This window comes from Diuraphis noxia, unplaced genomic scaffold (genome assembly GCF_037042655.1).
Source record: "Diuraphis noxia isolate RWA-SAM2 unplaced genomic scaffold, SU_Dnox_SAM2 contig0002, whole genome shotgun sequence".
Classification (NCBI taxonomy): Eukaryota; Metazoa; Arthropoda; class Insecta; order Hemiptera; family Aphididae; genus Diuraphis; species Diuraphis noxia.
In genome coordinates this window covers 18,656,854-18,681,449 of record NW_028301712.1, presented here as the reverse complement: position 1 = coordinate 18,681,449, position 24,596 = coordinate 18,656,854, and the positions used below count along the sequence as shown (strand labels likewise).

The following is a 24,596-nucleotide window of genomic DNA, read 5'->3' as shown; positions in this document are numbered from 1 at the left end:
ACCCGTCGTTGGTCGCGTGGTGAGAGATTCTCTCATTACGATATTATTTTGGTCACCACTGTCTGTTATATCGGTTTATTGCCTATTAGTTGTGCTATACCTTATCAGATACAGATAATCTAAAAATAGATGGGCATTAAACGACTTTGTAATTGATTACATACTTTCAGTATCCGTTTAACGTGACTCGTATACACACAGTGAGAGAAATTCTCTATACGCGACCAAACAAGTACTTTTTTTGTGTGCATTATTTTATTATGGATAATAACATATCTGCTTGGCTTGAGGAAGCTGACGATGATATGTTAGATGATTTTGACCTCGATGAAGATGACAGTGATGGAGACGTATTAGATAATCCAGAAAATAGTTATCAATCTATTGGAAATCTATTTTTTTTAGTAATAACAATATGTATTAATGCTCGATTATTCAAATTGTAATGTGTAATGTATTTTGTAAAACAGAAAAAATATATAAATACTGAAATATATATAGTTTATAAGTGCTCATTTATATAAAATAAATGTGTTTGGTAGTTTATTACATATTATAAGACATATTGAAGAAAGTGAGAGAATCTCTCACCACGCGACCAAAGTAGTACAAAAAAAAGACGCGACCAACGACGGGTTAAATACGTAGGCGCTAAGTACCTACTTTTAAACTGTAATGGATTACATAGTTTGATACCTACTGGCTACCAATCAGTATTAATGTATTATCGTAAATGGAATTATACCTATATAAATAATTAAAAAACGAATATTAAAAAAAAAAAATGTGTAATGTTTGCATTTTGTTTCAAATAACAGTCAGTCTCAGTAGTGGTAATAAACTTACTAATAACTCCCAGGTGATACACAAAATTGATTACATATCGGTAGTAGATACTAATCTGTACATAATATAAATAATATTATCAACATGTTATTTTTATATAAACAACTAATATATATATATATATATAAATTATAATTAGCGGCCAGTCGCCACCGTAATGATTTACTTAGGCAGAGATAGGTAGATAGGTGTATAAAGTATAAACTATGGTTTAGTAATGTGATTACAATATATAACCTAACGTTAGATTATTGACAATATTACCAGATTACCCATTGGCCAATGGGGGACGTATTTGTTTGATGGACAATGAAATACGTAAATACTGAATTGTGTATTAAAGTGAAAAATATAGTAATATTTTTCCAAGATGGAAGTTTTCAACAAACAAATTAATGTAAAACTATTATTCTCATTATTCTATTCGTTTTATTTGTTCATGATTATTTCTGTGGTTAGGTTAGGTTAGTTGCATACAGGAGACATCAGCAATGTAGGTCATCATTTCTCTATTGGCTGTCACTACATAATTTCTAAATAGTGTCAAATCAAGCGGATGTAAAAAATATTTCAATTCAAAAATCGACGTGATCTACGTAAAGACCGTCTCGTGCGTGGTACCCATTTCCGGAGAAGAAATTTAACAATAATAATTTTTGTCGCCTGCAGAGATATTTCCTGCGGAACCTACAACGACGGTGAAATCGCGTGGGTTTATTTAGCCGGGTTTTTGAAGTTAATAATAATATAATATACACGGTATTGTTCGCCAAGCATTCTCTCTTCCTTTAATTCTCATATACTACAGAAGTTATTCGAATTCAGTTTTTTGAAATATTTTATTAAGTAATACGCCAACATATTAATAATATATTGCTTCATAATATTTATAGATACTCAATTTCTAAAATTAAAATGAATTTACCTCGAATAAAATTTAAAGGAAAGAAATAAAGAATATTATCCGGGGTATCTCTGAGGATTTCAGGATTTTATTGATATTATTATTTTTTTTTTAAAGTAAAGACCATTTAAAACTGTTTTCTTTTTTTTTACATTTTAAAACGATCATAATTTGCTTAAAAATATTGATATCAATAAAATCCCCCGAGATTCCAGATACCCCAGATAATATTCTTGTCTTTAATTTTTTTCAAGAGGTAATTCGCTTTTAAATGTATAGATTGAGTAGAATGTATTGTTGAAAACATAAAATTTGTCATGTTTGTTTGAATTTGAAGATGAAGACAACAAATGCCCGTCGGGTAGCCAGGGGCGTATACAAGGGGTAATGTGGGGGTCTGACCCCCCCCCCCCCTAAGCCTTTTATAAAAACATGTTCTTAGTATAAGGGAGTTGCTAGGAAACATAAAAGAAATGGATATGATTTTTGGAAGTTTTCATTTCGTCACACACAAAAAGATGGTAAACTAATGAGTAATGACTAATGACTAATGAATAATGACCAATTGGTAATCACATTAATATTTTGTTATATTTATTTCATATAATATTATATAGGAATTAGGAATAACGTATAAATATAATAAATCATTATTTATTTAAAAGTATAAAAATATATGAACGACCGGCTGTCGCCACCGCTACCAATAATAAGTTATCGCTAATAACGACGACGCGCGATGCCCGCATATCCGTGCGGATAATAATAGATTTTCCTGCATTACAAAGAGTTTAATAAAATAACAATATAAATGTAATGCTCGTTGTTTTGAAATAAGTACTAAAATTTGTCCATTGAAAGCTAAAAATAGGTTTATTAATAATTAATAAATAATATTGATATATAAAAACAAAAACGAGAATCGGAATATTCGGAATCCTATCACTCATCATTCGTCAGTAACTTATGATGTGCTCATTGTTTATGATATTATTCCGAGACGCCAAGTCGATTAAATTGTGCATTTAAAATTTAAATAATTATGAGGAAACAACAAACTTTAAACGATTTTTTAAACCATCCTCGGCTAAAGTGTTACCTTATACAATTGAAAAACGAAATTCTGATGATGCCGATGATGGTTCCATTATTCCTACAACGCCAAAATTAAGACATGTGGATGGTTCAGAAATTGCTGAACCTCCAATTCAACGTCTTAACGATATTGGATTAATTATAAATTGTGATTTAAAAGATGCTGTTAAAAATCTTGTAAGTAAATTGTTATAATTATTTATTTTCTGTACATTTTTATATGAATGAATAAGTACCTAGAATTATTACTTTTAATTATTTATGAGTTGTTTTTTGTTAATTAATTAATAAAGATTTTAACTAATGTATGGATTCCAGCAGAATCATATAAATTCTGGAATTCTGGATTCTGAATTATCTAAAAAAAAAAGGAAACTTGATTTTTATAATAGGTAATTGATATTTAAATTGTAGGATTTTGTTATTAACTGTATTAAATATATTAATATAACATGACGTATTAATGTATTATTATTTTAATGAGTAGTTAAGTTGTCAAAATAATGTTATGATTTTCAACTTGAGTAGTTTTCCGGTTGGAAAGTAAATCTAGTAGTTGTATTGGGGAGGTAAAATTTTGAAATTCCCAATAGTTTTCAAAAACACGGGAAAATCAACAAAAAATTAACGAAAAAACTGGATTTTTTACGCAATATCAATTTTATATATTGGTGTAACTCTAAAACAAATTACTAGATACCTGAAATTTTTAATGAATCCTAATATTGGCATTTTCTATATTTGATAAAATTTTCAAAATATTTCAAATTTTCCTTTTTTTTAGTTTTTTATTCTATAAATGTCATTCATTGGGTAAAAACCTTGAAAATTTAATTCAAGGTTCCCCATGAGTTGATATAATATAAGTTGTAAAATATTAAAAAAACATACCTTGCCACGTTTTTATTTTATGACTATTTTAAGTTCAAATGTTGATAAAATGTATTTAATTGAAAATTAACAAATTATTTAGTAGTTAAAAATTTATAAAATTTACAACTTTTATGCTAAGGATTGAAAATTTAAAACAAAATTCCACGTAAGTTGTTCGTTCTGCGACGAAAAAAAACCTTTAACTATATAGTTTTTTTTTGTATACATATAGTTATTTTAAGTTCACATTTTGATGAAATTACGTTATACTAAAATAATCAAGAATACCTATTTTAGTAATATTATCGTAATTTAAATTTGTTATTCGTGGGTAGTAAGTACTTAAAATTTCTATACTCTAGAGTAGGTATACTTTCTATTCTAATTTTAATAGTTTACATCGTTGATGAATTAGAATTTATATTAAGAGGACGCCATACCCGCATGTGTTGTCTCCGTCATACAAGTGCGTAGCATAGCAAATTTTACGCTCAGTAGATCACATTTATCTCCGTTAATTTAAATTTTAGAGTGAATTGACCTATTATAAAAATTAAAGGCAAGATTATTACCGAGGGCATCTCATAGGCTTTTTATTATATTTTAATTTTAAACCGAGTTATAAGTATTTTTAGATATAAAAATAATTTACAATTTTAAAATAGTCATAACTCAGTTTAAAATTAAAATATAATAAAAAGCCTATGAGATGCCCTCAGTAATAATCTTACCTTTAATATTTATAATAAGTCAATTCACTCTAAATTTTAAATTAACGGAGATAATCGTGATCTGCAATCTGCTGAACGTAAAATTTGGTATGCTACGCACTTGTACGACGGAGACAACACATGCGGGTGTGGCGTCCTCTTAATACTTTATAAAAATTGTATAATAATTATACTATTATTATACTATGAATAACCGAGTGAGTCAAGCACATAATGAATCTGATTTGAATAATTTGGAATTTATTTATAGGTACCTACATTTTTTCTTTTATAATAACAATATTATAGTATTTAATATAAAAAATTTACCAATTTTAATTATAATTAATATTTTACCTATAAATATAGAACAAAATATTGTAAACTTACAAATTTTATACCTTCTCAATCGTTTTTCATATACAATATACAAAGATATTATTGTATCATTGAATTCAAATTTAATACTATCATTTACAGTATCCCACTTGTAACCTACAACAGAGAGACATCCACTTACTCTCTTGTTTTTATTTTTGGACTTTTTAAATTTAAATGATTTATGCGATTCGCCGATTTCGGTTTGTATTTCTTTTCAGCTATATAAAATATTAAATTATGGAAGATTAAAACTATAATTAAAATCTGTAACCAGTTAATTATTTTCAGAATAAGCTAATAATAATCTCCCATCTTTATTATATTTTTATCAGTACAAATTTTAGTACTTAATTTTTTTTACAAATCATGAAAATTTTAGGAATAATACTGTTACTAATCAGTGGCGTAATTAGGAATTTTTCTAAGGGGGGGATAAGCATTTTTTTCCACACAAAATACTTAGATTTTCAAGTACAATATTTCATAAAAAATTCTTAAACTAATATATATGTACACAAAATGTATTAATAAATGTGCTTTAAAATTCTACACGATTTAGTACCTATACAATATTATAATTTCTTCAAAATGTAAATTTTGAATATATTAGAATTAAAATTTACTTTTAAATTAAATAATAATTTATAGATTTCTTGATATTAATTATATTTAATATATTTCGTCGTGATGTCAGCACAATAAAACATATTATAATTCCACAAGCTTCAAATTAATATATTATAAATATACACATTATATAGGCTCTGGGGGGGGATATATCCCCCTTAATTACGCCCCTGTTACTAATTGATAACTAATAAAGTAATAACTATATATTGTTTTATTATAATTATTGTTGAGATCGTGTGTAATTAGTATCTATCCAGAATTCTACGATTTACCTATAAACGTACTTATGATGCAACGAATACCATAAAAATAATAAGCATTATCTTAGTAGCAAAAACGAGCCCTGAGGATCGCCATGGGAACGGGACGAGTACGCGGTGGCGGTCGATGAAGAGAGCGCGTGGGCGCCCCCTTTGCAGTCGTACAACCCGCGGGAAACAGACCTTATGGATTACATATACGTAGTCGTCGTCGTCTTTCTCGCACTTTTAACAACATAATATTATATAATAGAGTTAAATACTCATCGTCAAACGAAATTCCAATCGATTCTCGACCCTCCATTAAAAGTTAATTAGAAACCTACCCTTAACGTAGCTTTAAGTTTGAATCTTTTCTAATAGATTCAATTTATTTGCGAACAAGGAGAATCACGTTCAACTCACATTAACAGTAATGTTTACACAACTTTTTGCAAACGCATTACAAAACATCACTGATGATATTGATTGCATGATGTAAGTAGAGATTTGCAGTGGAGGAACGTTGTATTAGTGGTCTCTCTTACTGCTAGCAGTATGGTTGACAGCAATAAAACAACCAAGAATGTACTAAGTTATATTTTAAGGTTATCAAGAATGGCGAATGTGGTCCATTACAAAAGTGAGTGAGACTACCCACCCATCTAACCCGTTATTACTTAATGAGATTCAACCACTATTTAACAATCACCTTAGGTTCATTTCTTTTCAAACTATTTACAACTAAAACAATATCCTAATCAACTTTACAGATGTTTCAGTACTTGATTTGGGAAAAAATTATATTAGGAAGATGCAAAATATAAAAAAAATGGGCTTACCAGAATATTTAATGTCTTAGGTATTAATTAGGATATAATTATAAGGGTAGACATAAATATTTACTTATCAAAAAAGAAAAATAAGACATTTTAGATTAAGAGGACGCTACATCCATATGTGTTGTCTCCGTCTTACAAGGACGTAACATTGCAAAAACTGTTTCGCGCGGGAAAGAACCGAGAAAGCTAGAGTTATAACTAAGAAACAAAATTTTCACCACATAAAAAGGAGAATTTTGTCTGTGCAATATCGTTTTTATTTTTTCGATATCACTTAAACAAAAAAAATTCTTATTGTTTTATAATACATTAATTTTATGTTTTTTAAGCATGAATAACTTTTTTTGTAGTTCTGTTATTGAAAAAATAAAGACAATATTGCACAGACAAAATTCTCCTTTTTATGTGGTGAAAATTCCGTTTCTTAGTTATAACTGTAGCTTTCTCGGTTCTTTCCCGCGCGAAACAGTTTTTGCAATGTTACGCACTTATAAGACGGTGACAACACATGCGGGTGTAGCATCCTCTTAAGATTAAAAAGGAAAAATAAAAATGATTTGGTCAAGAATTTGTTTACTTAACTATTTGGTGAACTCAATAGTATATGATGTTAAAACAAATCATGGTCTTATGAATAATCTATTACACATAAAAAGTATTCAACATGACATAGTGTGCTTAGACCAGGAACTTATTTTAACAAAGTTAGACATTTTGTTACTTTTAACTGAACAACTCATTGAATAAAAATAAAAATAATTACATTTTAAATTGTTTAAAATAAATATGATACAAAAAACTAAGATAGGTAATAATTTAAAATGCGTATCTTGTCCTAATGTCTTCAAGTCTTTTAGAAACTTCAGCAGGTGTTTTGTCGAGATCTGCTGCAATGCTTTTCTGTTTTGCAATATCAATAGAATTATATTGTTCACAGAGATCACCATCACAAACATTCTAAATCAAAAAGAAATAACAATTACAGGAAATATCGCACAAAAAAATGATTGATTAATTTGCATACTTTTACGGGGAAATAGTAAGATCGATACGATAAATGATCTCTTCCACAAAGTGGTGGGTTCTCAGATCTCATATGCATTTCAAGATGCTGGAAAAAGTCTTGTTCTTCATGAGCAGTGAACGGCACAAGAACACCAATGGTACCAGTGACAGTAGCATAAACAAGAGATTCAGAACCACCCGGTATCAATGTAGCTTTCTATAACATAAATAAAAACTTATTATTAGGAATGACTAATACATAAAGAATATCATAGGAAGTTCTTATATGAATTCAAAAACTTATTGTTGGTAATATGCATTGTTTGGAAAGAACGTCGTTCATGAACGCATGTTCACACGTTCACGTTCATAGTTAGTGAACGATACGCGAACGTCGCTCATGTTTTAAAACAGAACGTGAACGACGTTTATATTTTTAATGAATTTGAACGATTTTGAAGACGCTCAAATTTATTTACTATTTAATAAATATAATATGTTAATATGTATATAATTTAGATACTTTAGAAAATGTATATGCTCTAAAGTCTAAATTGTTTTTATTTTTGGGTTGAGACCTATATGTTTATGGGTTTTTATACAAACTGCTGATAAACTATTTACAAACAAAAAATTATATGAACGACCTTATGAATGCGTTCATTTTTTCAAAGAACGTGAACGTGAACGCATTCGTTTGAAAAAACATGAATGAGTTCCTTTTTTAAGGACTGACCGTGAACGTGAACGAATTCATTTTTTTAGTGAACGTTCTGAACACTGGTAATATGCTTGTTATTTAATTTAGATACTATCATAATATCATTAGACGTATTACTTATACATAAATGTTATATATAATGCTTAAACTGAAAAAAAAAATGGGGAATTTATCAGTGTCTGTTGTAGTTTATTTATTCTGTGATATTACATTAAAGCTCATAAAATTAAAAGAGCAATCATTTTAACATGCTTAATTAGCAATTATTTATGAATAATTTAAGTGATTGATCGTGAAAATTTATCACTATAGATTTAGTTAAAAAATAAAAATTTAAAACATTCAATGATATATTATGTAATGTCAATGAACAATCTAATTCAAAGAAATTAATTTGTTTCAAGACTGTATTATCTTTTATTTGAAAACAACAAATTTGTTTATTTTATATAAATAATACAGATTATTAATATTTAAATAGTAAGAATAAAAATAAAAACTTCAAATGTATAAATTAATTAATACTAGTAATTTAGTTTTTATAAATTGTCTGATCAGTCATAATGAAAATTAATCATTTAAAACTCATAAGTCTAACGTGTGCGAGATATAAACATCATATCAGACAGTTTAAAAAACAAATATTTTATGTTTATCAGATTAAAAACATAGGGAGGACAGTACAAAGAACCTATTATATAAGTACAGATTAAAAGCATGTTCTTCACTTAACATAATATATCACTTACCTGTATTGAAGTACAAATTTCTCCAATATGAAAATTCACAATGAAATCAGCTTTTTGGGAAGCTCCGTTAAGTAAACCACGATCCCAAAGGCTTTTATTACCTGTTGGATCATCATCCACTTCATCGGATATTGATGAAGCTAGGCGAACCTGAAATTATTAAAACTCAAATAATTTTTTTTTTTCATTCACTTTTCACAAGAATTAATATGGTCTAATTTTTATTAATTTTCAACTAATTACATACCACTGAAATATTTCCACATTTGTCAGCAGTTGCAACTGTATTGTAATCAAGTATTTCCATAGCAGTAATATATCTAGGTTGTGTATCATCAGCAAAAATAATTAATTGATTTTCATTACGCTTATATCGTACCATATACACACTTTCTTGAACATCGCTCACATAAATTCTACACCCCATAACACGAATTCCCATTATTAATAGTGGGATTTGCTAAAAGATAATAACAATTTAATAAACATTCAATAGAAAGTTGTATAATTTATAAGTTTTTACTCACTTTATTTTCACATTTCCGCAAGAGTTTCTTTTTACCAATATCATAAAGACGTAAAATTCTACCAATACCAATTATCACACGTCCTTGAAATCCACATATTGCAGTTGGCACATTATCAACTGTAGTCTTATGAACCAATTCCAATGAAGTGCATGTTGGGTTAACTCTGAAAACAATATATTACATAAAAATAAATATCAACTAATAATATTAGTAAAAATAATTGTTATTACGTAAATTCTTATGTATTTTTTAGATATTTTAATTAATTTTGAACAATTTTTATCTTAACTTACTTATAAGTGTATATATATCCACATGTAACATGTCTTGGATTCAAATGAAGTTCATTTGCGACCCCAAAAAGAACAAACTGTGAATCTGGATAACTTGAAAAACGTACTAGAGCAACACTACAACATACAAAAAGAAATCAGTTAAGAAAAAAACATGAATACATATTATTAAAATTAAATACAAACCTCATAACTGCTTCATTTTGAGGGAATCTATAAACAGCTTCGGTTATGCCTTGAACTGGATTAAACAATCTGACTAATGATGCCCACATTCCAGGACCAGCTTTGGGAGCACCAAAAATGTTTTCTGGTAAATCTTCATTCAAAAAAGCTTCAGCCATTTCCTTGGCTAACTCTTGTTCTTCTTCTCCAGCAGCTTCCTGCATTTCTTCTGCCATTTGTATTCGCCTCTGTTTTTTGGTTTGCTCAGTGTAAGCATTGTGTTCAGTTTCAACCACAATTAAGTGAGCAGAATCGGGGTGGATAACAAACTTTCTGGGTGTATATTCAACCGGGAATGAAACTTGGTTGAAAACAGCACCCAATTTTTCTAATGCCAGAATGCGCAAAGTATTACCCGAAATAGCAACAATACCTTCAGGACACTGTTCGGAAGAGAAACCAGATGCATATTCCAAACTTTCATATGATAATGGAGTTAGGTGAAAACGATTTTGGTAGTAATAACTAAGCCACGATCTACTTGACATTGCAAGTACCTAAAAATAAAATACAAGCATGATTAAACCAATACTTGCATATCATGATTTGTTAAAGATATTTCAACTTACTGCTTCATTTCCCCTGGTTCTAATTTTAAATAGTTTTACAGGTTTTCCTCCTAAGTAACGTGCTCGCGTATCAGCCATTTCTCCAGTAACACCATCCAGTACTGTGCGAAGTAATACACCATTTTGTAAACCAATGTTCAAATACAACATTGATAGTGAATTCATTGCTGGTTCATCTGAAGAACCACCGTCACTAGCGCCCATCTCTACAATACATAATGATTCAGGCATGGCTGGTATCGCTTGCATTTTTAATTGTACTAAACAGTCCTTTAAATACAAGATTGATATTTAATATTAAAATATTAGAAACATACAACAACAAATTAATACTAACTGTAGTATCTAAAGAAATTATTCGGACAGTTTCATCAGTCAAACCAACAGCTAAAAAGCGTGACATCTGTTCTCCAGAAGGAGCATTTGCTAATGCCATACAAAGAACATCAGAATTCATTTCTTTACGATCTTTATGTTCATTTAAATGTCCAGTCTAGAGTAAAAAAAATAATCAATTATAACTAAAATTGAATACAATATAATATTTAAGAATCAAATTTAATATCAAAATACAAAAACAAAATGTGTAAACATGGTTCACTTCAATGAGCATTTATCGGCTATTAGAAGGCGACATATTTGCTATTTTATCTAGCATAACTTGTAAAATTTATTGTAATTATTCAATAAATAATAAATAATTCAAATGCATTCAAAATTCACATGACCTAACTTTGTTCAAATTTAGTTATTCAATTTTAGATTGTATGATAAATGTACAAACATGGTTCACTTCAATGAGCATATATCGGCTTTTAGAAGGCGACATATTTGCTATTTTATCTAGCATAACTTGTAAAATTTATTGTAATTATTCAATAAATAATAAATAATTCAAATGCATTCAAAATTCACATGACCTAACTTTGTTCAAATTTAGTTATTCAATTTTAGATTGTATGATAAATGTACAAACATGGTTCACTTCAATGAGCATATATCGGCTTTTAGAAGGCGACATATTTGTTTTTTTTTTTAGCATCTTTTAAAATAATGTATTTGAAACATTTCATTAAATTCAATATTTCAAATTATTTATGATGCTTTCAAGTTAAAAAAAAATATAACATCCTTAATAGTCATTAACTTTATTATCTTAGCAGTATATATTATTTGTAACTTAATATGTCAGAATGAAATGTTGTTTCGATTACAATTAAGTATTATTTTTTTTAATCAATTAAAAATAACAAGTAATATTAAGTAAACACATAAATAAATTGTAGTTTTTGTTTGACTAGACTAGATAGTATATTTACCGGATCCATTTCAAAATATACAAGTTCACCACCACCAAGAGCAATCACAACTTGTCGTTGATTAGCTGCACACTTAACTATCTTCTTTTTTTCAGGGGCTTTCCAGTCATGCATTCGTTTGTCAGAACGTATGTGACGCACACCATTAGGATATATTTGTACAACAGCATCATCGCCTAATGGAGAACAAGATAGTGTTGGTGTAGTTCCTAAGAAACCTGAATCGGAAACTTCTTCCACAGTTTCTCCAATAGACAATACTAGAGTGGCATTTGAGAAAGACACAATGATATAGGCATCAAAATTTTCTGAAAGAATGAAAATAAAAAAAAATTATCATAAAATATTGTTTCAATGGTAGATGGAAAAATTTTGGATCAAAAAGAAAAACAATTGAACTATGATCTTTAATAAGAAACAAAATAAAAAGTTGACTAATATTGACAAAAGTTGATTATCAGAAATATAACAGAAGATTATACTATTAAATTTTTCAAAAATCAGAATCAATACGGTAAAAACTTTTGGAGACTTCAAGTTGTATTTTTTATCAAAATAAGTTAAACTATGTTGTGATCAATAGTAGACAACTAGTTGATTGTTTAGTGTTGGAATGTCCAATATTAGGACTCATCCCATTTACATCAAGATGCTGAAACAGTGAAAATATTATACACCAGTATTTTCTTGTCAGTTTTTAATTTTTCTTACAACATAAATTAAGAAACTCGTATTTCTTTAAACATTTCGGCTGAGGAAGTAGTGTTCTTATTTTATAAATGGATTTCTTCAATCACTCCCGTCCAACTCTAACACTTACCTATTTGATTCAGAGCCACTACGGTGATTCAATACCTGAAAAATAAACGAACTGATGTTTGATAGATTTTATAATCTATTCACCAGCGCATTAATATACGATTGGATTTTAAGATTTTAAAAGAATATTAAAATATAAGAGTGGACATTTTGGGAGGTTTTAAGCTTATGAATAACCTAAGTCCCTACCTAATTATAGATAAGATTAAGCAAATAAAGTATTGGTAGACTAAAATTAGTAAATATTGGTACATCTAATCTTATTAACATAAATATAATAACTTTGTAAGTTTAAGAACTATAAAATATAAAATTAAAAATAAATACTAATTCAAAGTTATGTATACTAGTTTGTGATAAAAATGAATGTTTAAAATCTTACCATCTGCTCTTCTTTTCACTGTCCATACTGCATTTGGACTCCCAGGTAGTTCAGATACTGCCATTTCTGAAACTTCAAGCCCATGCCTTAACACTCTTAAGGTAGATCTTGGACCTCGGCCACAAGCCATATATAATTGTGGAGTATCTTCAGCAGCTATTATATGAAATCAATATCTTCATTAATATTTGTAAAAACATAACTTTAACTTTATAAGTATTAACCAAGAAGTTAAAAATTATGTGTTAGTAATGTTTTATTTATATTTATGTAATTGAAAATATTTTATCAGATCCGCAGATTAACACTGGCATCATTTAACATTCAGGCCAAGTCGTGTATGTTATCATCATTTTTAAGAAGGTAATAGTTATTAGTATGAATATCAATAAATTATATTTATTTTAAAACATAAAGTTATTGAAATATAAAAATATATCGAGTGTTTCCACACAACTAATTTAATTAACAACTAAGCTGTAGGATAGTTAAACGAATTTTTCTCCCAACCAATATTGAACTTTTAACCAAAATGATTAAAAATGGTAAGTTGTTGGTAACATATTTAATTTCTACTTAGTATAGTTGAAACTCCTAAATCAGATCCGCAGATTAACACTGGCATCATTTAACATTCAGGCCAAGTCGTGTATTTTATCATCATTTTTAAGAAGGTAATAGTTATTAGTATGAATATCAATAAATTATATTTATTTTAAAATATAAAGTTATTGAAATATAAAAGTGTATCGAGTGTTTCCACACAACTAATTTAATTAACAACTAAGCTGTAGGATAGTTAAACGAATTTTTCTCCCAACCAATATTGAACTTTTAACCAAAATGATTAAAAATGGTAAGTTGTTGGTAACATATTTAATTTCTACAAGTTGAGTTGAAACTTCTAAATCAGATCCGCAGATTAACACTGGCATCATTTAACGTTCAGGCCAGACGTGTAATTTTATCATCATTTATAATAAGATTATGGATATCGTTAGTATGAATATTAATAAATGGTCTTTATTTTAGAATATAAACTTATTGAAATATAAAAATGTATCGAGTGTTTCCACACAACTAATTTAATTAACAACTAAGCTGTAGGATAGTTAAACGAATTTTTCTCCCAACCAATATTGAACTTTTAACCAAAATGATTAAAAATGGTAAGTTGTTGGTAACATATTTAATTTCTACTTAGTATAGTTGAAACTCCTAAATCAGATCCGCAGATTAACACTGGCATCATTTAACATTCAGGCCAAGACGTGTAATTTTATCATCATTTATAATAAGATTATATGGATATCGTTAGTATGAATATTAATAAATGATCATTATTTTAGAATATAAACTTATTGAAATATAAAAATGTATCGAGTGTTTCCACACAACTAATTTAATTAACAACTAAGCTGTAGGATAGTTAAACGAATTTTTCTCCCAACCAATATTGAACTTTTAACCAAAATGATTAAAAATGGTAAGTTGTTGGTAACATATTTAATTTCTACAAGTTGAGTTGAAACTTCTAAATCAGATCCGCAGATTAACACTGGCATCATTTAACATTCAGGCCAGACATGTAATTTTATCATCATTTTTAATAAGATTATAGCTATAGTTAATATGAATATCAATAAATTATATTTATTTTAAAATATAAAGTTATTGAAAAAAAAAAAATGTATCGAGTGTTTCCACACAACTAATTTAATTAACAACTAAGTTGTAGGATAGTTAAACGATTTTTTTCTTCCAACCAATATTGAACTTTTAACCAAAATGATTAAAAATGGTAAGTTGTTGGTCAATTTCTTATTATAATAAAGTTTAAATTAGTCCATTATTAAAACTCATAATAGGAAATAAGTATACAATTTAATATTATTACCTAAATCGGCAACTTGACACGCCATAATAGGTGACAATGAATCCATTTCATCAACTAATACTAAATTTCTCAATAGCCTTGGAGCAAAAAAAAATGTATCTCCTTCTTCTAGAGGCATTGCTGAACTAAACTCTGGCTCATCATCATCATCGCCCAAATTCGCAATTTGATACAAATAACTATATAATTTAAAAATATTAATACTCGTTTATTATCAATAAATTTGAAATATAATACTCACTGGTTACCAAACTCAGATGCAACAAATAAAAAACCAGTTTTTAGAACACACATGGCAGAAGCTACTGGTACAGTATCAAAATATTTCAACCTAATTTCTGTAACAAACTCTTCATTGGTCTCTAATGTCACTTTGAAAACATCACCTTGTTCAGTCTGAACCAAGAAGAAAAACATAGACTTAGTCTTGTGTGTAGCACTACAAACTAGAATCATTCCTCTTTCAGGGTCATCTAAATCATTCTGAAAATATTTAATAACTTAATTATAAAAAAAATCAACAATTACAATACATATAGGATACCTACATACTTATTATAACAAATACAATAGATAATAGATAGTGTAGTTCAAATATCATAGTTAATTATTGTAAGACAGTACAGAATGAAATTGTTATTAAACTGAACAAAATCCAAACATCAAAGTAGCATCTATTATTATTGCACTTAATTTACGACCGATGTGGGAAAAATAATCGCACATAAGAGATACCTATAGTGCATTAATATATTTCAATGTATATATATATTCAAGATAATACATTCTAATTCTTAAAATAGAAAGAAAATAAATGATGTTAAGGGAATCCAATACTGGCATTTGTTCTCTCTCTTAAAGTGTGTAACATAACAAATTACGGTCAGGAGATCACGTGTAGTTTAGTTAGTTTTAAGACTAGAATAAATCGATTTCTTAAGAAACTTGATGGCTAGAACATTATCTGTGTTTGTTTGTGAAATTTCACAATAGAACAATTTTGGGTGGATAAAATAGCATAAATTGAAATGTTCATAACTCACTTTCAAATTGAACTATTGTAAAAAAAACATATACAGACACACATTAATGAAACTATATGTGATATGCTAAGGATAAATTTGGAATGTTACACACTTATAAGACAAAGACAACTAATACCAGTTAATCCCTATGAACTAAACAAACTAATACCACACTGGCATTTAATTACTATATTTTATGGTCTTGTAATAAACTAAATTTACATTTAACAGATCATGAAGTTGTATTAATTTTAATAATAGGTACAATGAATTTACCATCATATAAATTTAAAGTAAAAGCATTGTCTGTATTAAGGTACAGGTGTTTTACAATATTTTTTATTAAAAACAAATTTACAGTATTATTAAAATTAACAAAACTCAATGCCTGCAGGTGATAAGAGGCCAGCAGGTGACTTACTTCTTATTCAAAAACATGATATAGAAGATAAACTCTCACGCCTCATAGTGATACAATTTCAAATTTATTTTTCCTTTCTTTTTTTGAAAGAGAAACACTTCAGTAAGAATATAGGCCATGTTGAACTTGGGTTTTAAAATTCTATTTTTAAATAATATATTACATATTAATATGACTAAATTTCAGAAACTTGATATTTTAACTGTTATAAGCAGGGTTCGGGACTTATAGCATTTGCATACTTTTTTTATTTATTGTAAAATGTAGCAGAGTACGAAATAAATTCATTTCTCAATGTCGTGATACCAAATCTAAAATTTGAATGTGCATATTTTTGCATATTTCATACATTTTGCAGGAAAGTGCTTATTTTTACGTTATTGTGCTTATTTTGAATATTTTGGAAAATTATCCAAAATTTCAATCGATCTAAAAAAACAAATAGTAATGCAATCTATGAACCTATATACTATATATAACTCTTTATAATTTTTTCGTGATTAGAAAATATGATGGCCCGTATTGTTTGTATCGCAATTCAAAATTCGGAAACATTTAATTATTCAATGTAACAATGAAGGTAAGGCATAAATATAAAATTATTTATTTATTGAATTTAATTTTTAATTTTTCCCATCATTATATAGTTTACGAATAAAATTCAAAAAACTCGGAAATTCAAGAAACTATCAGTTGATTTTTTAAATTTTTTATGTGATACTAATAATTGTAATTGATAATTAGGTATTAATAAAATAATAAATATATTAAATGCATATTTTTTAATTTTTTGTGCATATTTTAGCGCTTATTATAGTGCTATAAGTCCCGAAACCTGGTTATAAGCAATAAAATTAAAAATTAGTCCAATATGTCCTGTAGAAAATTACTTTTTTTAAGCAAAAAAAAATATATATAATTAGACTACCCTACTACAATGTGAACTTTTCCTGTAAAGCATATTTAGACCAAAATATCAGGCTTTTCACTTTTAATGGATGTGCATTTAACATGTGGGCGCGTGCGTAGATAGCTCAATACCACATAAGCCACTCACACTTACATCATCGCTGACAACTAACATAAATGCAATGAACAACAACAAACTTACATGTTGCTTACATATTTCCCCTTAATAAAGACCACTTAACAACTGAATAATACTGTTATGTGCTTGTAAGATATAAAAATTAAATATGTCATCTTATTAATCAACTTAAGTAACATAATCATTGTTAGATAATGCTGATAAGGAATTACATTAACATAAAATATAATCCAATAAAATAAGAAGCATATTGTATTATTGTAGCACTCATTAACGACCGGTGTGGGAAAAATACTCGCACACAAGAGATACCTATAGTGCATTAAACCTACATTGAAGTAACATTATATTAAAAAGATCTATTTACACGTCTACGCGGTATGGGACATCGTATGTCTGGTTGTTCTCCTTGATTTTTGTAAGTAATATAATTTTCGGAACATATTAGTACACCACCTGGACCATCTTTATCACCAGGAACAGTGATAAGTGAATTAGCATGTTCTTCTAAAGGTTCGCTATATTTACGAACTACGTGATTTAAACCAAAATCAACTTCATAAAATGTAAGAGTTTGTCTCGTAGTTTGAACAGCTTCTCCAGTTGGATCTGCATCCACTTCCTATTAACATAATTAAAATTAAATTATTTATATTTTATTTATTTATTATTAAATTATAAACTTAAGTCAAATCTTATTTTTGTGAGTTATGGAATAAATTTTGTTTTTTTGAACCACAATTTTGAATATTTCAAACTTTAAAGGACAGACTTTAGATTGCAATTGTATTTAGGTATCAATACTAAAAACGATGGTTTAAGTTAGAACTGAAAATTAATACATTAATACAGGTTTTTTATAACAAACCAAGGAATATATGGATTTAAACTATCTAAGCAACCATAACTGAATAAATATGATATTGTTTTTAGCAAACAAATTCTCTCCAAAAGTGTGTTAAAAACTATGGTTTTAATTATAAACATTTTATTTTTAATTACCTCATAGTCAATTTCAAGGCATGCAAAAATTGGATTGTCAAAAGCCACATCTATTCCAACCATGTGGTAAACAAGTGTATTGCTTTTATTAGCTTCCAAAGGAGATGAAATTGTAAGCCGTGCTTCAGCATCTCTGTTAGGAATATACACTAACTTTTGTTTTTCTACCGCACCTAGAATAATGTTTGATAATTAGTAATAAATATTTAATTTATTATATGCATTTAAGATATACCAATCATTATAGCTCTTCCTTTAGGATCAATGGCCAAATACTGTCCAGGAACAATTCGCCTACATCCACTCTTTCCAAAAGTTTCTTGATGCACTTTATCCAAGACATTTTTTGAAGGTAGATATTCCAGTATAACAATTCTTCCAGAATCAGATCCAACAACTATGTAATCTAAAGTTTAATTTAAACACACAAAACCAAATTAAAATAAGTACTTTAATCAAATTTTAATTCAAACAGTAATAAAATTGAAGAATATTCTATAATCTACTACATATTTATTGTGTTAGGGAATAACATGGTGTATCAAACACTATTGTTATTCTGCTTTATTGGTTTGCTTGCTCTTAAGGTTACCAAATAATTTAATTGACAAAACATGCCATGTCATATTGGCTGGTCCACATAAAATTTAAAAAATAAGCAATAACTGAAATTTACCATCACAGGCAGGACCAAAACATTATCAAAATTTTTTTTTTAATTATACACTGATTTGTTTAAATTTTTTGTGGTCTCTTCGTGGACACGGTATTATAGTAAATGTTTGAATATTGCAAAAAATATATGAAGATAAAAATGAAAAAGGTTAAATATATTCAAACGAAAAAAATTATATTATTTTAAGGAAGGTAATAAAAACATAAATAAACAAGATTTTACCTTTAGTACCACCAGACTGCCTAAAACTCATCAAAGCACGAATAATTCCAAATACTTCTACGGTTAACAATGTGTGGACTTTGCCAGTATTTGGATCAGGTCTCATAAGCTCTAAAGATTTGCCTCGAGAGACTAAAATTTCTTGTAATTTTCCTCCACTAAAATTTCCATGGATAGCGTGCGTAATGCCGCTACCCCGTTGCAATGTCATATTATACAAATACATGATTGCGTATTTTTATGATTGGTTAATCTAAAATAAAATAAAATAAAGATAATGTTACACATGGCAAAATATAAGGTACCTAGTATGATTTTAAAAATATTATTTTATATAATACCAACATTAATAGGTATCAGAGCATCAGGTTTATCTTATTACACCACCGAAATAATGCTATCTATAAGTTTAAAAATAAATAAATGGGGAAGTAGGTACCTACTCAGTTACTACGAAACGAAAAAACTATAATATGCGAAAAGCAGAAAAATCAAGTTAATGATCGTCTCGCTAGACTTAGCCGATTTTATGAATTTATGATACACGTACCGCGTCGTCACTCGTCAGTCGTCACGCGCATATCAACTATCGAGGGCAGCGCATGCTGGCGTGCACACTGTACAACTTGAGCTGTTTGGCGGGGCGCCGGTGCTCGAAAGTCGAAACAGAAGCGACGTTAATAAATTGTAAAAACGATGTTTTAACCTCAAAAAATAGGCATTCAACATTTTGCTTCCTAAAGTTATGGGCTTATGGACGGGGGGGGGGGGGGGACCGGAAAGGAATACAAAATTTTAACTAAAACCCACTAACCAAACGTTAAACACGACGTCTTGTCTAGCGGAAATCAGCAATTATAATACGGTCAACGGTCATGCGGCTTCGCCTAAATATTAAGCATTAACTTGTACGTTACCTGCCAACGACAGTGGTGCTTGGCTACTGTTCGACTGTTCCGTTCACACAGCAAACACACTACGACGAACGAATGACATTAGTTTTTGGTAGCATAGCCGATAGCGTGTCTGGCGAATACCGGACGGACAACCAGAAAGGAGGTATCAATCGACCAAAACGGCGATTCCCAGGATATTTTAACTCGTTCAAGAATTCACAACACGAAACGGCCGTCTGCCGGCGTATACGAACCATGTATTGTACTACTCGATGATAACCAAATACTTCTATAGATTTGTACAAAGTAGAACTAACGATGCATAACAGTTTTAACAAATAACGACGAATGAGAACTTGTGACTAGAGAACAAATTAAGAAGTAGCTATATAAAGCATAGACGTTCAGCATAAGCCGGACGGACAGTCGGACAATGCAGAGAAGACATTACGGGCATTACCATTTGGCGTTTACCAAATATTACCACTTTACCAGTTACCACGGTACATCACCGCGTTAACCAAATCGTAGGGTTTGATGGTGGAAGGGTGGTTCATATTGTGACAGTTATGCCACGTTCGACATAAATTAATTTTTCTTTCGTTTTGTTCATACTGTGTTACTCTCTTTCCCGCGTATTTTCGAATATTTGAAATCTTCCATACTGTATTTTACGAGGGACACATACAAATTTGAAAAATTATTAATATGAAACCGTATTATAATTTATATTGGATCTAAACCTCCATCGGAAATACATATTGTGCAAACTGTATTTTTATTGACTGCTAATATGCTATTTCTTTGGAACCGTAATCTTTGAAAAATATTTTTTCTGCATTTTTTTTTATCTAGTTGAACTATAAGTTAGAAAAGAGAAATAAGTGTATAGCACACGGTGCTTGGTAGATTAAATAAACAATAGTCGCTACTTATTAACTACTAGGCGAGTAAGTAATATAGTTTATTTAAGATGTTATCGTATATTCGTATTCAAACCACTGACAAGTGGAACACTGCAGACACTATTGACACAAATGTTATAATACCTACGTGTCTTACAGGTGTTGCTCGTAGTACAAGCTACTATATAATAAATATAGGTAAAATATACCGATATTTAACTCATGTAAAACTATATACACTACTATAATTTCAAACCAATATTGGTTTTTTCTATCAAGTCAAAGCCCCTCGTGAAACGTGAATACAAATGCATTATTCACGAAAAATATTATTTTTTATTTTAGGGAATACGAATATCTAAAATATTTTATATTTTATTATTATTTGTCTTAATATTTTTATACATTTAAAATTTAAATGGATGTTAATTTTTTTTTTTTTTTTGAGGCACTATTTAGACAAATCGATTTCTTGGATTTATTAGCAACAACAATAACAGATAGTTTCAAGTACTTATAGGGTCCGTATTACAAAAGAATGGTGATTTTGATGAAGATGTTATGTAGAGGATGAAGTGTAGATGGATGAAGTGTGGAGAAGCATCAGATTTTATGGCTTTATGCAATAAAAGAATTCCAATCAGGTTAAAAGAAAAATTGTATAAGACAGTAGTAAGGCCGACGATGATAATGTATGGAACGGAATGTTGAGCTATAGATAATACAATTGAAAGAATAATAAGTATTGCGGAGATGAGAATGGATGATTGGAGTGACGAGAGAGGACAGAATAAGAAATTAGTAGGTACATAAGAGCTAGGTAGTATAGGATAGGCTTGCCATTCATCCCAGTATGACTACCGTAACAGTCTGGATTTTTACAGCATGTCTAGGTGTCCCAGCAGGTCATTAATTTTGTCCCGGTTTATGGAAGACAAGAGAAAATAACTTTAATATTATTTTGTTTAATAATAAAACATGGAATAATATTATACATAGCATTTGGGTTTAATTTGTAATGAATTTTATTTAAAAATTAAAAGTAATACAGATGTATTTAAAACAATTCATTCAACCGAAAAGTATGAACATTGGGTTATTACTAACAATTAATAAATGTAAATGCAGTAAATGTAGTTTATGTAAAAAATTGTGTTGGTTGAAACATTTTTCAATTAAATATGGGATATTATTAATTCTCGTATAATTATTTTTATATTTTGGTTTTTAATATTTTTATTTGTATTAGCTTCTATAGTATTAAACTATGATAGCTCAACAATATTACAATTGAACATGATAATAAACAAATTATACGAAAAAAAAATGGTTATTCAATATGATGTCCTGGTTTGGTGTTTTTAAAATCTGGCAACCCTAGACAGTATAGGAGTGGCTCCAAAAGTTGATGAATTGTGTGAGAATAGGTTGAGATGGCTAGGAGGCTAGGACACGTTTTAAGCAGAGAAAAAACTGAGGTAATTTCAGTGACAATAAGAAATATGAGTGCGGATGGAAAAGGAGAAATAGAGGAAGACCGAAAAAGAGATGGTTTGAAGTTATAGAGCAGCGGTCGGCAACTTTACTGGCGGACCGCGGTCCGAATCCGGACCGTGCAGGAACGCAGAAAGCCTCCGGACCGTTGACATGTCTTAACATTTTTTCTTCATATTGCTATTATAAAAACATAAAGATTTGGCAAACATTTGTTTCACTGAACCTCATTTATTTATTATTTTAATCTTTGGGACTCCAATGGAAATTACTTGCCGACCCCTGTTATAGAGTGTAATAGGAGAATCATAGAATGACTGGTGTTTGTAAAGAGGATGCTAAGGATCGTAGTAAATGGAAATTGAGGGCTAGCTGGGTGGCCAACCCCAAATAGTTGGGAGAGAAGGCGATGAAAAAGAAGATAAGCAAACAGCAACAATACAACCCTAATTACATTTAGTTAATTTTTTTTACAAATGTTTGTTTTCAAACAATGCTAGTGAGATTTGGGCTGATGTAAAATAGAAAAAAAACATTATAAAAGTATGGAATAGAATTTTCATTTTAAAAGATTCTAAAAACTCTTAAAAATAAGACTATTAGTAAATTATATTAACTTAACTAGTGCTTTTTTTAAGCTATGTACCTACTAAGATTTTTATAACGGTTAGTAATTAATATTAGTATTTTGAGATTGGCATATCTCACATGCTTTATTAATACAACTTCTAAATCCAACAGATTAAAATTTGTTATAATTATTTTTCTTTCGTTTTTATATCTAGTATTAATATCTATGCTCACAAGTACGAATATAATTTTTATTTTCGTACGCTAAAGTACATTATTTTAAAAAGCCTAGCTAAGTTATGTTAAATTCTGTGTAAACTATATAAAATAGGTCTAAACACTGTAAAGTACTAAAAAAATTTGACAGGCGGCAGCCTTAGTAGGTATATATTTAAATTTAATAATGTTGTCCATAGTGGTTTTTAACTATTAATCTAAAGAGATGAAATCAAAATTACCATATTTCAAATCTCTATACACAAAAGTAATAAATAACTGATTATAAAACTCTGATAAGTATATTACACTTGGATTTTATAGGTATGTCAAATAAATTTCTAATGTTTCTATACATACAAAAATGCTGTCTTATAAAACGATCATACTAGTCCCCGGACATTTTTCTAAGGGTGGTGGGAGGAGAAGAGTAAAATTAATTAAAGAAATAAATGAAGATTTTTTTCATTAATTTTATGCTTACATTTTAAAAGTAATCTATGTTTGCTAAATTGGCACTTTACAGATAATGCTTTAAAAACAAATTTAAAATTGTAAAGGGCAAGTGCCCCGTTTTGGGCCCAATGCCCATGTAAATTATATCACATAATATTGTATAATTTTTAATTATTAATATATAGTAAGTATTATTATTTTTTTAGTCATAGATGTATAAGGTTTTAAATTATTATTCTTATCTCGTTATTTATTTTAAAGTAGAGGATGTTTTAGATAACACCATGTGTGTAGACTTTGTTTAACATAATGCCCAATATTTTTTCCTCAATGGGCCACTTTGGTAAACAATTATCACCTAGTGGAGTAGCGGGCCACCAAATATAAAAGTTACACGTAAATAGGGTTCAACATGTACATAAAACATTAATCATTAATTATAATGTTCTATTAAATAAATTTTAATACTTGAAAAATAATAAAAGACAACTATGAAAAAAAAAAATTATTCAGCAAATCCCAACAGTTAATTTATTTTTATAAAAATAATTATTATAATTTTAAATATATTTAACATTTTCAATCTAAATATTAATAAGTATTAATTTGAATACCCTAATATTATGATTGATTTTA

General features: G+C 28.6%; 1 protein-coding gene across 3 annotated transcripts; it reads right to left on the bottom strand.

The window, feature by feature from the left end:
• Positions 1-7,076: 7,076 nt before the first annotated feature.
• Positions 7,077-20,765, bottom strand: Sf3b3 (splicing factor 3b subunit 3). Of its 3 annotated transcripts, none has more exons than XM_089219036.1 (18): positions 20,341-20,765; positions 19,424-19,676; positions 18,761-18,931; positions 18,526-18,698; positions 17,891-18,145; positions 15,271-15,512; positions 15,030-15,208; positions 13,133-13,288; positions 11,932-12,239; positions 10,950-11,105; positions 10,613-10,882; positions 10,005-10,540; positions 9,819-9,935; positions 9,523-9,688; positions 9,243-9,455; positions 8,996-9,145; positions 7,545-7,742; positions 7,077-7,477 (listed from the first exon to the last, which is right to left on the bottom strand). In XM_089219036.1, exons 2-18 carry the CDS (start codon positions 19,647-19,649, stop codon positions 7,337-7,339), a joined length of 3,657 nt encoding a protein of 1,218 aa, XP_089075162.1. In that variant the 5' UTR covers positions 19,650-19,676; positions 20,341-20,765; the 3' UTR covers positions 7,077-7,336. The 3 variants fall into 3 exon arrangements, with proteins under 3 accessions (XP_089075162.1, XP_089075164.1, XP_089075163.1); XM_089219038.1 differs by lacking the exon at positions 20,341-20,765 and adding an exon at positions 19,974-19,994; XM_089219037.1 differs by lacking the exon at positions 20,341-20,765 and adding an exon at positions 19,769-19,918.
• Between the last annotated feature and the right edge of the window lie 3,831 nt (positions 20,766-24,596).